Genomic DNA, 14152 nt, shown 5'->3' on the forward strand with positions numbered 1-14152 from the left:
TTATTTCACCCAAAAAGTACGATCTTTGTCCCCATGTGAAGTTTTTTATGGCGGTTTTGGAGCAGTGGCTTCTTCCGTGCTGAGCGGCCTTTCAGGTTATGTCGATATTGGACTCGTTTTACTGTGGATATAGATACTTTTCTACCTGTTTCTTGCAGCATCTTCACAAGGTCCTTTGCTGTTGTTCTGGGATTTACTTGCAGTTTTTGAACCAAAATACGTTCAACTCTAGGAGACAGAACACGTCTCCTTCCTGAGTGGTATGATGGCTGCTTGGTCCTATGGTGTTTATACTTGCGTACTATTGTTTGTACAGATGAACGTGGTACCTTCAGGCGTTTGGAAATTGCCTCCAAGGATGAACCAGACTTGTGGAGGTCAAACATTTTTTATTCGGAGTCCTTGACTGATTTCTTTTGATTTTCCCATGATGTCAAGCAAAAAGGCACTGAGTTTGAAGGTAGGCCTTGAAATACATCCACAGGTACACCTCCAATTGACTCAGATGATGTCAATTAGCCTATCAGAAGCTTCTAAAGCCATGACATTTTCTAGAATTTTCCAAGCTGTTTAAAGGCCCTCTGGAATTGTGATACAGTGAATTATAAGTGAAATAATCTGTCTGTAAACAATTGTTGGAACAATTACTTGTGTCATGCACAAAGTAGATGTCCTAACCGACTTGCCAAAACTATTGTTTGTTAACAAGAAATTTGTGGAGTGGTTGAAAAGCGAGTTTTAATGACTCCAACCTAAGTGTATGTAAACTTCCGACTTCAACTTTATATAAGAATATAAATTTTCTATCTGAAACAAGTTTTACAATCATGATATTGGCTAATGAATCGCTAAATACTGCAATAGGCATGAAGGATCGATGTGGGAAAAAAACTACATATACAAATCAAAAGAACATACCTGTATGTGATTTGCAAACTTCTACTCCACAGTTCCCCCCCTGTGCCTCATGTAATTTAAAGGAATGGTATTGAATGCGGTCGAAAAGCTCTGTCAGATGGTGAGTTTAATCATTTTCGCTAGATAATCCTGAATGAATCGTGAATAATGATAAGTGAGAAAGCTACAGACACACAAATATCATGCCCCGAAGACATGCAAACCGCTCACCTTTACAATAACATGGAGGTTAGCAATTTTTTGAGGGGTATAATATTTGTAATCATTGCAGCATCTACATTCAATACCTTTTAAGTATACAGCCAAAAGAAGAAGAAATGCTTCACTGTCCCATTGGGAAGCATTCAGGGAGAGCGGAAATGCTTAAGCTCACCATCTGACAGTTTCTCGACCGCATTCCTAAAAAAATGTGACTCTCTGCATAATTACATATTATCTTTCATTTTGTTAGCATTCATCCAGCATAATAGCTAATAGTTACTCGAGTTACCTGATAGACGGTTTAACATCATTAAGCCTGAGGGAAAGTGCTCATGTTCTACCGCTTCACATCACTTTTTGCCACTGCTAAGCTTGTTGAGCACAACAAATCGGAAACAGCCGGTGTCAATAATTCAACGCTAGCCAATGACAGTTACTCAGGCATGGACTTCCGAGCAGCTATTGCGATCACAGGTACATTTGCCATTTTTCATACTTTTAGTTGAGGTTCATTCTCATCCATCCCTTCCTCACAGTGGACGGTAGAATGCAATTGCGTACCCCGTTGTGTGGTTACCAATTAGGGGTAAGATGGCGGAGAAACCAAAGGTTTGCTGGCATCAGAATCTCAGGTGCCACCAACTGCCATTGTTGCCTGACTAACCAAACTCCCTGTTCCGGCAAAACGTCATCCCACGCCCATGGATGTTTGTTTCTTCTCTGCAATGAGTCAAGATCTGAGTACCTCCTTGACAATTTCTAGAATGCAAACATATTCTAACTGTTCTGATTGGTCTCAGAAACTGATGGGTTGTGCCAGAGCCAGGACACATGTGGGTAACACAGCGTTTTGATAATCTTTCATTGGCTTTGATACTCTGATTGGTTAGAAATGATCCAATCGCTGATGACTTTGTTTTGTACAACACCCCTCATTTTGACAACACCCCAAACGACTTCAATTATGGCAGTCTCAGACTGAAGTATGTAGTGAACATAGAGCAGTGTCAGATAACTGCTGTTTTGTCCTTGAGCAAGATCTTAATTAACACCTAATGTGTTCCAGGGGCCCTTCTCTGTGGCTGACCCTGTGCCTTGCATGTGTCTATGTGTGATGTCCGGGGGGTTGGGAATGACATAAGACAGCAAAAAGACACATTTACGATTCACATGGGACAATAACGTTGAATTCTGAACGATTAAATTCTCTAATGAAGATAGCCTACAATATCCCAGGCGAAGTTGGCGACCCAGTAGACGGTCGGGTTGACGCCACTGACAAACTGCAAGTGCTTGGCCTTGCTGACACGCTCCTGGATGAGGAAGAGGACGAAGCTTGCTGGGATGAAGGACATGGCAAAGATGACACAGATGGACACCACCACATCGGTGGAGGTGGCGGCCCTGAAAGGAGAGAAAACAGGAAGTTGAGTACTAGTTTGATCCTGTGTGATCTTCTAGCATGATCAATAGGTCTGGTTGATATTTCTAGAACTGGTAAAGGGTCAATTGTTTTAAAGGGGAAGTTTAGTATTTTACAATTCAATGTTAGATGATAAACCCTAATCTGATTTGCTTTTCTTTAAACAGCCACTACAAACGTCAGCTAACTCTAGCAACTGTTAGCTAAAATTACATTGTGATGGGAGCAAAACAATTGTCAAATCACCTATAAGTAAGGTCAAACCAAATAATTGAGTTTATTTCAGCCTATTTTTCCCAGGTCCCACATGACCCAATCACTGCCATGAATTTTTAACAAGCAAGTAAGGTGAAGGGACCTCTTAAAGAAAACCGAACAATGGATTACAGTTTCTCCCGGCCCACAGACTACTTTCAGTGTGTAGAACCATCTAGAATGAAGTTGTAAAATATTGAAATCCACCATCAAGGGTGATTGATTTTTCTAGTATCGATCCATCAATCATGAAATGTATTCATTACTCTTTCACATCTTCTGTCATGTGCTCTACAGTAACCTGGCCTAAACCCGTACAGGTCAGTCCTAAAGGACCATACAATATTTAGTTTGGTGTGTGAACAGCTTGTGTTTATAATTCTATAAGTGTTTTGTTTTCGTGCGTTTCCCATGATGCAGTCACCACTTACAAAATAGTGTTTCCCTTGTTTTGCTTCTTTCCCATAATGGATTAATGACTCACTAGGAAACAGTAGAAGTAGCCAGAGGAAAACCGAGGATACATTTGAAACCCATATACTTCCTTTACTAACAAACAAGAGCCAGAGGCCACTCAGACCTTTCACCTGACAATTAGTCCTATCAATCGAGGACTCAAGGGAGCAGATAGGGTCACAGTGGTAAAGAGGGAAAAATCCTGTCGGAGAAATATGTTACGAACTTGACATTGGATGCATTCCAAATTGCACCCTATTCCCTATATAGTGCACTACTTTTGACCGGACCCCTATAAGGCCCTTGTCAAAAGTAGTCCAGGGATCTGAGGCCAATGTTTGCTTAGCCCTCAGGGGCTCTAGATAGAGGAATGGTCAAGAGGCCTTTCGGTGGAAGTAAGCCTCATAACCTTTCCAGGTGTTGAGTTTCATTCTGAGTGAAATCTCACACTTTCTGCCCCAGTCTTGTCATTAATCTTGCCTTTGACCTGGAATGAACACAGATGCTACTGAAATGTTGTACCTATACTTTAGTTGCTCTGGAGAAGAGTTTCTACTTAATCCTAAAAACACCAACATATTTATAACCCTGAAAGCACCAACAGGAGTCATTTTTTACGGTGATGATTGTAATGTCAAGCTGTAACACTTTTTCTTATATTAACCTTTTGTGACACAAGTAAATGGTTTAAAGTCCCCTAAATAAACATCTAAAAAAGATACACACATTTACACACATTTGGCGTAAAAAAAAGTATATGCTTTTGTATGTTTTTCATGTTTCGAACAGTTATTTTGATCAATTTCCTTCAAAGCAACATTCAAAGTGCTGTGTTTCTGTGATACTCAGAGGCTGATAAATTGGTGATAAATTGGTGATTAAGCTAACCTGACACACCGGTACAACCTAAGATGACTGCTGATATGAGTGATATGGGCAGCGGTGCCATCAGACTTAAAGCTCTAACTTTGTAACGCTATGGGCTATCAACTCACGTCCAATGGCGAAGGTATTCCGATAGGACGTCCTTGTTTTTAGACGTAACTACAGCGCGACAGGGTTCAATATGTCAATAGTATTGGGATCAAATTTACGGTGCTACTGCTAAAACAAGCAAAAAAAAAGTAATGGAAACTCTGAGAGCTCTGTCTGATATGGCAAACTTAGCAAATAAAGCATTCGTGGTAAGTGCAGATGGGCCGGCAACTTTATGCATGTCCGCTATTGCATCTGAAATGTGAGACTCTCAACTTGGTATAGAGACATTGACTGAAAGCTAAAAATGTATTCATGTTTTGTAGTTATTTTTCAGTTATAGTGGCTGCCACGGCCCCAAGGTGCGAAATTAGGGGTGGCTCCATATCTATATATTTTCAGGGTACTTACATCTACCTCTGTGACATGTGGTGCTTTTATCTCAAAGTGAACTATTGAGTCAAACTGTTCAGTTTAGACACACCACCAGTACACAAAAGGGGGATTATTTTTCATTTCTCCAAATTAAACTTTTCACGCGTGAGTTACAAATACCTTACGGTAGCCGCAGTGCCAGTTATTTTATGCACGTGATGTCAGAATGCGCTCACGGTTTCAAATTGTCCTCTCTTCTCGTCTTTGTTTGACGCGGGGAAGAAAAAAAAACATGTTGGAGCGCAAACTACCCATCGTCAGATTACTTTCGATTTTAAGAACGTGTTTTACTAAATTATTTCGATCCATGGGGAGCTCACCCATGATGTGATGAATTGTAAATAGTAATTGCTATTAGCTAATTGATATTGTGGTTGCTGTCAGCTGAGAGTTAGCTAAATATGACCACTTTCCTCAGTCTTTCCTCAGTTAGCGCGAGGACTAATGTAGCCTACATTTTTCCAGTTTGGATGATTGTGCTGCGCTGTCGCTACTTCTGTGAATGTCTGAACATTGCATCCAAAATAAAACGGTCACATTCTGTACATAACTGTGTAAGGACTGTGTTTGTGCAAAATGTTTCTGTGAAAAAAACAGTGTGGCCTGCTCAAACGCTGACTTGCGTCAATCGAAACGACATTCTAAATAAGCATTCTAATTACACCGGGTTGTACGCACGCTGCAGAGAACATGAAATCATAGAACATTTTATAATACTTTTTTCACTAGTTGCTTGACAAAGTCCTTACATTTTAGGAGGATAAAAATATTGGTTTCTAAATGATGTTTTTGTCATCTTGGTGCTTTTTGGGTTAATGACTTAAATTAAATGTCGAGTATTAGCATACAAGTCCCATATGGTTTTATTTATAGGTAAAATATGGCTGGTTGGACCAATTCTATCTATGTTCTATAATATACTGTTAGTTTATGTATTAGCTTGTTACCAATAGATGACTCAGTTTGACTGAATTCTCTTTTTGACTAGCAATCAGGCCAAACTACTGAAAACATTTCCGAGAACCAATGACGATTCTTCATGGAAACTCTTGATCCTCCATGCTGTTTGAATATCATTCACCCTGCTAAAGGCATGTTGTGCTTTCTTGCCTTCCATACTTTCACATTCTGTCAATTCAGAGCTCCTGCTGGTCTCTTTTGATGAATAGATCCCCCTCTTTCTGCTCTCTGCTGTCACATCTAACAGAGTTTCGGGGTATGAGGAGGTTTTGGAAGTTCACAAACAAGAGATGGAAACTGCACCAGAGAGGTGCTGGACGTTTGAGGTCAAAGGTCATTCAACAGCACTTCAATTATTCATGTTAGCTGGTATGGAGTGGGCCAATATAAAAAATCTTCCTCCAACTGGATTTCTTCTTTGATATTTTATCCACATTGTAGAAGAAACACTAGAGGAGTTGGTGATTATAGATGTTACGGTCTTAGTTACCCCCCTGTGTAGTTTATTAGCTAATTGCAGGCAATGGGCGAGCACGTCTTTAGCTTAAGATCAACCCGAGAGGCTCAAAGAGTTCATCTCTTTACCAACTCACTTGCGAGGGCGCAACCGTTTCTCTCTCCTCAGAAGCTGCTGACCTCTCCTTCATAAGAATAAATCTTCATTTCCAATGTGTTGCTGTCAAAACGTCCTTGCTGCGTCCGCTTATTTAGCTGTGAACCAGACTACAGTATATTCTACCACCTCCTCGCACACACACACACACACACACACACAGACAGACAGACAGGCAGGCAGGCACACACACACACACACAAACGTCCCTCCTCCCTCCCCACCCTGCCACAATCTCTCACCAGACTTCATGCCAGATAATTAACATATTACATTAGTCATCAGGTGCAGCCCCGCCATGGCCTGGACGTAATTGGGATGCGTAAACATGAAATAATTTACGCAGTGGGTGCTACCCCACTTTCAACAGGTTTCAACAGGCTTATCTAGACCGCACTCAACAGGGCCAAAGATTAGTTGAGGCAAGTGATTGGCTAATGAGGTAACCCTGAACAAGGACTAGAGGCTTATCACTGTGAGGGAACACGCACCCTGCTAGCAAAGTAACAAACTGTATAGTTGGGGAGAAGCTTTTAATGTGTTTTAATGTGCCTGGTCTTTCCAGTTGTTTTTGCCCAAGGTCTAGAGTGTGTGTGTGTGTGTGTGTGTGTGTGGGGGGGGGGGTTTAGAAAACCATAATGAAGTAGCCAAATAATCATCTGTTTTTCAATTGTATAGGTAAACAATTTTCCATTCCAGTATATGTAGCCATAATGCAAATCTATTCATTCTATTGAACACTGAGCGACTAGTTGTCCAAATAATTACTAGTTTGTCAACATCTGTTTGGTGCTACCAATGTAAAAAAAAAAAGGAAGAAAAAAAAGAAAAAAAGGAAACTCATGACAAAGGATGTTTCTTTCTAACTACCCGGAAAAACGAATACCTTCTGTGAAGACCGTATGCAAAGCCCTAAATGTCAAGCTCTCTTTTATTAAAGGACATTGGAGATTTAGTGACTGAACAGGTCTCTCTCTGATTCACTGAAGGCAAGCTCCAGGTCACATAGAACCACCATGATGATTTACTGTGTCTTCTTACGCTAGCAGAGCACTGCGGTCAGTCAAACAAAATGCCTGGACAGAAGCTATCCCCGAACACAACCACCCCTCCATGTTTCCCCATCTGATACATTGAAAACCATACTTTGACTGGGAAACAACTCTTGAATTAAGGCAATGATGCAGGGACACGAGCACGATCACATAGGACACGGACACCCTAGCTTTTTTCCTCTAGTAATTCATTTGACATGGAAGGAGAATCCCAAGTTAATCTCTAGATCATGGATAATAAATTACAGGCAGGGCCCACATGGAGATTGAGAGAGCAAGAGAGAGAGAGAGACAAAGAGACACAAACAGAGAAAGAAAGAGAGATTTGTCTTGGGCTGAATTTATGGGTTGGAAGCTGTCGTAATTATCTTCTAGCCAAGCTAGCTTCTCTCTCTAATTCACCACTGTTGCTAACACCCGGCCACTACATAAATACCTTACTTGGTACCACAACAAAGGAACAAGGAATGAAATGGTATCTGTGGCATGATTGATCGCGTCCACAGGATCTCATCAGGTTTCAACATCGAAACTGACATTTCAGCAAACAAAGTGTGAAAACTAAGCATCTACGGAGAAAGATGTACAAGACAACAGAAAAATAACTTAATGTTTTGCTATGTAAATGTTATGCTATGCTACAGGTAACTGCCAAAATAATGGAAACATGAGTAAATGAGGGATACAAAGTCAATTGAAAGCAGGTGCTTCCACACAGGTGTGGTTCTTGAGATGATTAAACAATTAACATCCCATCATGCTTAGGGTGTATAAAAAATGCTGGGTAGGCTATTATTTTGGCTGCCATGGCTATGCCCCCATAGAATGCCAATGCCCCAATCCACAGTGCACAAGTGGTCACTGGAAGGTTTGATGAGCATGAAAACGATGTAAACCATATGCCATGGCCGTCTCATTCACTAGATCTCAACCAAATTGAACACCTATGGGAGATTCTAGAGCAGCTCCTGAGACAGCGTTTTCCACCACCATCAACAAAACACCAGATGATGGAATTCTCATGGAAGAAGGGTGTCACCTCCCTCCAATAGTGTTCCAGACACTTGTATAATCTATGCCAAGGTGCATTGAAGCTGTTCTGGCTGGTGGTGGCCCAACGCCCTATTAGGACACGGGAATGTTGGCGTTTCCTTTATTTTGGCCGTCACCTATATGCTTTGCTATGCAATGTTATGTTATTCTACGATGTGATATGTTACGGCATGTTATTTTACTATGCTGTGTTATGTCATGCTAGTGCTATTATATGCTACTGTATGTTTTCACATGTTAAGTAATTAAGTTCCGGGGGGGTTAAGTTCCGGCGCCGACAGAGATGGCCGCCTCGCTTCGCGTTCCTAGGAAACTATGCAGTTTTTTGTTTTTTTACGTGTTATTTCTTACACTAGTACCCCAGGTCATCTTAGGTTTCATTACATACAGCCGAGAAGAACTACTGAATATAAGATCAGCGTCAACTCACCATCAGTACGACCAAGAATATGTTTTTCGCGACGCGGAGTGGATTACATGCAGCGACCCAAAAAAACGACTCAGAAAAAGAGGGAAACGAAGCGGTCTTCTGGTCAGACTCCGGAGACGGGCACACCGTGCACCACTCCCTAGCATTCTTCTTGCCAATGTCCAGTCTCTTGACAACAAGGTTGATGAAATCCGAGCAAGGGTAGCATTCCAGAGGGACATCAGAGACTGTAACGTTCTCTGCTTCACGGAAACATGGCTAACTGGAGAGACGCTATCCGAAGCGGTGCAGCCAGCGGGTTTCTCCACGCATCGCGCCGACAGAAACAAACATCTTTCTGGTAAGAAGAGGGGCGGGGGCGTATGCCTCATGGCCAACGTGACATGGTGTGATGAAAGAAACATACAGGAACTCAAATCCTTCTGTTCACCTGATTTAGAATTCCTCACAATCAAATGTAGACCGCATTATCTACCAAGAGAATTTCTTCGATTATAATCACAGCCGTATATATCCCCCAAGCAGACACATCGATGGCTCTGAACGAACTTTATTTAACTCTCTGCAAACTGGAAACGATTTATCCGGAGGCTGCAGTCATTGTAGCTGGGGATTTTAACAAGGCTAATCTGAAAACAAGACTCCCTAAATTTTATCAGCATATCGATTGCGCAACCAGGGGTGGAAAGACCCTGGATCATTGTTACTCTAACTTCCGCGACGCATATAAGGCCCTGCCCCGCCCCCTTTCGGAAAAGCTGACCACGACTCCATTTTGTTGATCCCTGCCTACAGACAGAAACTAAAACAAGAGGCTCCCACGCTGAGGTCTGTCCAACGCTGGTCCGACCAAGCTGACTCCACACTCCAAGACTGCTTCCATCACGTGGACTGGGAGATGTTTCGTATTGCGTCAGACAACAACATTGACGAATACGCTGATTCGGTGTGCGAGTTCATTAGAACGTGCGTTGAAGATGTCGTTCCCATAGCAACGATTAAAACATTCCCTAACCAGAAACCGTGGATTGATGGCAGCATTCGTGTGAAACTGAAGGCGCGAACCACTGCTTTTAATCAGGGCAAGGTGTCTGGTAACATGACTGAATACAAACAGTGCAGCTATGCCCTCCGCAAGGCTATCAAACAAGCTAAGCGCCAGTACAGAGACAAAGTAGAATCTCAATTCAACGGCTCAGACACAAGAGGCATGTGGCAGGGTCTACAGTCAATCACGGACTACAGGAAGAAACCCAGCCCAGTCACGGACCAGAATATCTTGCTCCCAGGCAGACTAAATAACTTTTTGCCCGCTTTGAGGACAATACAGTGCCACTGACACGGCCTGCAACGAAAACATGCGGTCTCTCCTTCACTGCAGCCGAAGTGAGTAAGACATTTAAACGTGTTAACCCTCGCAAGGCTGCAGGCCCAGACGGCATCCCCAGCCGCGCCCTCAGAGCATGCGCAGACCAGCTGGCCGGTGTGTTTACGGACATATTCAATCAATCCCTATACCAGTCTGCTGTTCCCACATGCTTCAAGAGGGCCACCATTGTTCCTGTTCCCAAGAAAGCTAAGGTAACTGAGCTAAACGACTACCGCCCTGTAGCACTCACATCCGTCATCATGAAGTGCTTTGAGAGACTAGTCAAGGACCATATCACCTCCACCCTACCTGACACCCTAGACCCACTCCAATTTGCTTACCGCCCAAATAGGTCCACAGACGATGCAATCTCAACCACACTGCACACTGCCCTAACCCATCTGGACAAGAGGAATACCTATGTGAGAATGCTGTTCATCGACTACAGCTCGGCATTCAACACCATAGTACCCTCCAAGCTCGTCATCAAGTCTCGACCCCGCCCTGTGCAACTGGGTACTGGACTTCCTGACAGGCCGCCCCCAGGTGGTGAGGGTAGGCAACAACATCTCCTCCCCGCTGATCCTCAACACTGTGGCCCCACAAGGGTGCGTTCTGAGCCCTCTCCTGTACTCCCTGTTCACCCACGACTGCGTGGCCACGCACGCCTCCAACTCAATCATCAAGTTTGCGGACGACACAACAGTGGTAGGCTTGATTACCAACAACGATGAGACGGCCTACAGGGAGGAGGTGAGGGCCCTCGGAGTGTGGTGTCAGGAAAATAACCTCACACTCAACGTCAACAAAACTAAGGAGATGATTGTGGACTTCAGGAAACAGCAGAGGGAACACCCCCATCCACATCGATGGAACAGTAGTGGAGAGGGTAGCAAGTTTTAAGTTCCTCGGCATACACATCACAGACAAACTGAATTGGTCCACTCACACAGACAGCATCGTGAGGAAGGCGCAGCAGCGCCTCTTCAACCTCAGGAGGCTGAAGAAATTCGGCTTGTCACCAAAAGCACTCACAAACTTCTACAGATGCACAATCGAGAGCATCCTGGCGGGCTGTATCACCGCCTGGTATGGCAACTGCACCGCCCTCAACCGTAAGGCTCTCCAGAGGGTAGTGAGGTCTGCACAACGCATCACCGGGGCAAACTACCTGCCCTCCAGGACACCTACACCACCCGATGCTACAAGGAAGGCCATAAAGATCATCAAGGACATCAACCACCCGAGCCACTGCCTGTTCACCCCGCTGTCATCCAGAAGGCGAGGTCAGTACAGGTGCATCAAAGCTGGGACCGAGAGACTGAAAAACAGCTTCTATCTCAGACTGTTAAACAGCCACCACTAACATTGAGTGGCTACTGCCAACACACTGTCAATGACACTGACTCTACTCCAGCCACTTTAATAATGGGAATTGATGGGAAATGATGTAAATATATCACTAGCCACTTTAAACAATGCTACCTTATATAATGTTACTTACCCTACATTATTCATCTCATATGCATACGTAGATACTGTACTCTATATCATCGACTGCATCCTTATGTAATACATGTATCACTAGCCACTTTAACTATGCCACTTGGTTTACATACTTATCTCATATGTATATACTGTACTCGATATCATCTACTGTATCTTGCCTATGCTGCTCTGTACCATCACTCATTCATATATCCTTATGTACATATTCTTTATCCCATTACACTGTGTATAAGACAGTAGTTTTTTGGAATTGTTAGTTAGATTACTTGTTCGTTATTACTGCATTGTCCGAACTAGAAGCACAAGCATTTCGCTACACTCGCATTAACATCTGCTAACCATGTGTATGTGACAAATAAAATTTGATTTGATTTGATTTTAATTCATTATGTTACGCTACATTACTCTGTATTACGCTACACCATATGTTACTATATGTTACATTATCTCATTTCAGATAGGGGTTTTCTCGATGATGGAAATTAGATCGATGATAGACTCAGACTGCATTAGACAGTGAAGGCTTGTGGTTCTGTACTTCTATAACGCCCTCATTGACACTAGAGATCTCATGGGGAAGCTTCAGGGCTCCAGACTGATCACTTGGGTTATAAAGCAACAGTATGTGAAAGCGGGCGGTCCCCATGGGATCGCCTCTAGTATGCTATTACAAACACAAATCTATATCTCTTGTCTTTCTGTCTTTATTTCTCTCTTTCTCTCCGTCACTCTTTATTTTTCTGCCTTTCTCTCCCATCTCTATTTCTCTTTATTTCTCAGAGGGCCTCATCCTCTCAATCTCCCACTTAATCTATATGCCAGCCTAATACTATCCCTCTCCATCTCTCCACTTTTCCATCTCCATCTCAGACTTCTGCCACTCGTTCTGCCACTCCAGCTTCCCTCACTCGCCTTCTGTCTAAACCCCTCTGTCTAAATCCCTCTGTCTAAACCCCTCCCTCTGGCTCCACGTGGCCTGTCGTACAGGTGATAGAACAGGTATAGGGTAAAGTTACCCCTAGATGCTGATCTTGGGTCAGCCTTGCATTTTCCACATGTATGGATACAGTTTGGATTGGGGAAGGGTAACTGATCCTAGATCACTACCTAGGGGAACCCCAGAGCTGATACAACCCAACTTACATTGCCTGGTAGGAAAGCTGAGCCTTGGTGAGGTTGAGGGGGTGGCTGGAGGAGGAGATTCCATACTCCCTGGGGTCATGACCCGGCGGCAGGTTGCCCCTCAGGATGGCGTTGTTGGCCACATTGAGGAACGATACAATACCGTGCCACGCCTGGTTGTAGAACCACACCTGGAGACATGACAGATGGTTTATTGCTGCTACAGTTCACAGACAATATAAAGCATATATACACTTTCCCCGACAAAGATTAAAGCTAGTCCCAGGTTAAAAAGAATGTTCAATGGAGATTCTCCATTTAAAGTTTATTTTATTTTATCCGTGACTTGTTTTAATCTTGGTCTTGAAAACCAACCAGCCCATGGAGAGTAACTTACTCCATACCAATGTAGCGCCAAAGCAAGTGACAACAATTATCAAGATGTGGAAACACTTAGAATAACATAACCATTACTCCATGGTATAAGTACATCTGTTATGGAACTATATTGTATCATCAGATATGCAGGAGGCTGTTAGTACCACTGTTAATTTAGCTAATTCTGAGTGGAAGAGTGATGATTTACTTATTTTATGGAAATGATGCAGAGTGCTCCTGGTAGTTAGTCCAGTTAAATGCCAATGTAAAGCATGGCCCTCGCCATGCTTAATACATGAACACAATTATATTTTCATTACATAACAGCAACTAGAACAAAAAAAGAAACTATCAAATTAGCATCATACTATACAGGCAGAAATCTATCTATGTACTGCACCAGCGTTGGGCTATACCTGCTACTGTGTCGGCTCACAAAGCACTCATGATGATAACCAAACAAAAATGGTAATGGCCACCAAGGAACCTCTGAGTCTCTAAGCCTCAAGATGAATGATGATATAATACCTTGACATTATCCCTGGTCCCGAGCTCTTTCAGGAGCATCTCGGTATTCAGGAGCATCTGATCGGTTGTGTTATCCTAATGAAGGAGAGAATTTAAAAAACAACAGAAAAAGGCTTAATTGGACACACTTGGAAAATACATATCCTCTTTGAAATGCAAAACAACACAGAACAGGAGAGGGGGATAGGTATCTCAGCAATACCTGTAGGTTGCGGAGGCCCACTTATTTTATATAGACTTGAGAAGTAACATTCATTTTCTTGTTATTTTGGCAAACCTGCAACACTGCCTTTCGCTTGCCCCCATGTCCATGTCATCTTATCTACTGTGATCTAAATGATACAAAAACTGATCTTAAGTCAGCACTCCTGCTCTGAGATGCTTGACGCATATGGCCCCTGAGTACTAAAGCTATAGAGGGCAGGTGGGTGTGGGAGCCGAATGAGTCAATGTTGATGACCGAGTGGGGGTC

The 14152-nt window shown here is 43.0% G+C and overlaps 1 protein-coding gene across 3 annotated transcripts in view; it reads right to left on the reverse strand.

The window, feature by feature from the left end:
* The window catches only part of LOC112259966 (phospholipid-transporting ATPase ABCA1), a 247860-nt gene that overhangs the window by 64647 nt on the left and 169061 nt on the right, over positions 1–14152 (reverse strand). For all 3 annotated transcript variants that reach the window (XM_042328357.1, XM_024434680.2, XM_024434681.2), the window contains exons 35-37: positions 13681–13755; positions 12796–12965; positions 2346–2523 (exon numbers count right to left, since the gene is read on the reverse strand). In XM_042328357.1, coding sequence (XP_042184291.1) covers positions 2346–2523; positions 12796–12965; positions 13681–13755 — 423 coding nt within the window. The remainder of the gene's footprint in view (positions 1–2345; positions 2524–12795; positions 12966–13680; positions 13756–14152) is intronic.

The sequence above is a fragment of the Oncorhynchus tshawytscha genome, linkage group LG10, assembly GCF_018296145.1.
Source record: "Oncorhynchus tshawytscha isolate Ot180627B linkage group LG10, Otsh_v2.0, whole genome shotgun sequence".
NCBI classification, from domain to species: Eukaryota; Metazoa; Chordata; class Actinopteri; order Salmoniformes; family Salmonidae; genus Oncorhynchus; species Oncorhynchus tshawytscha.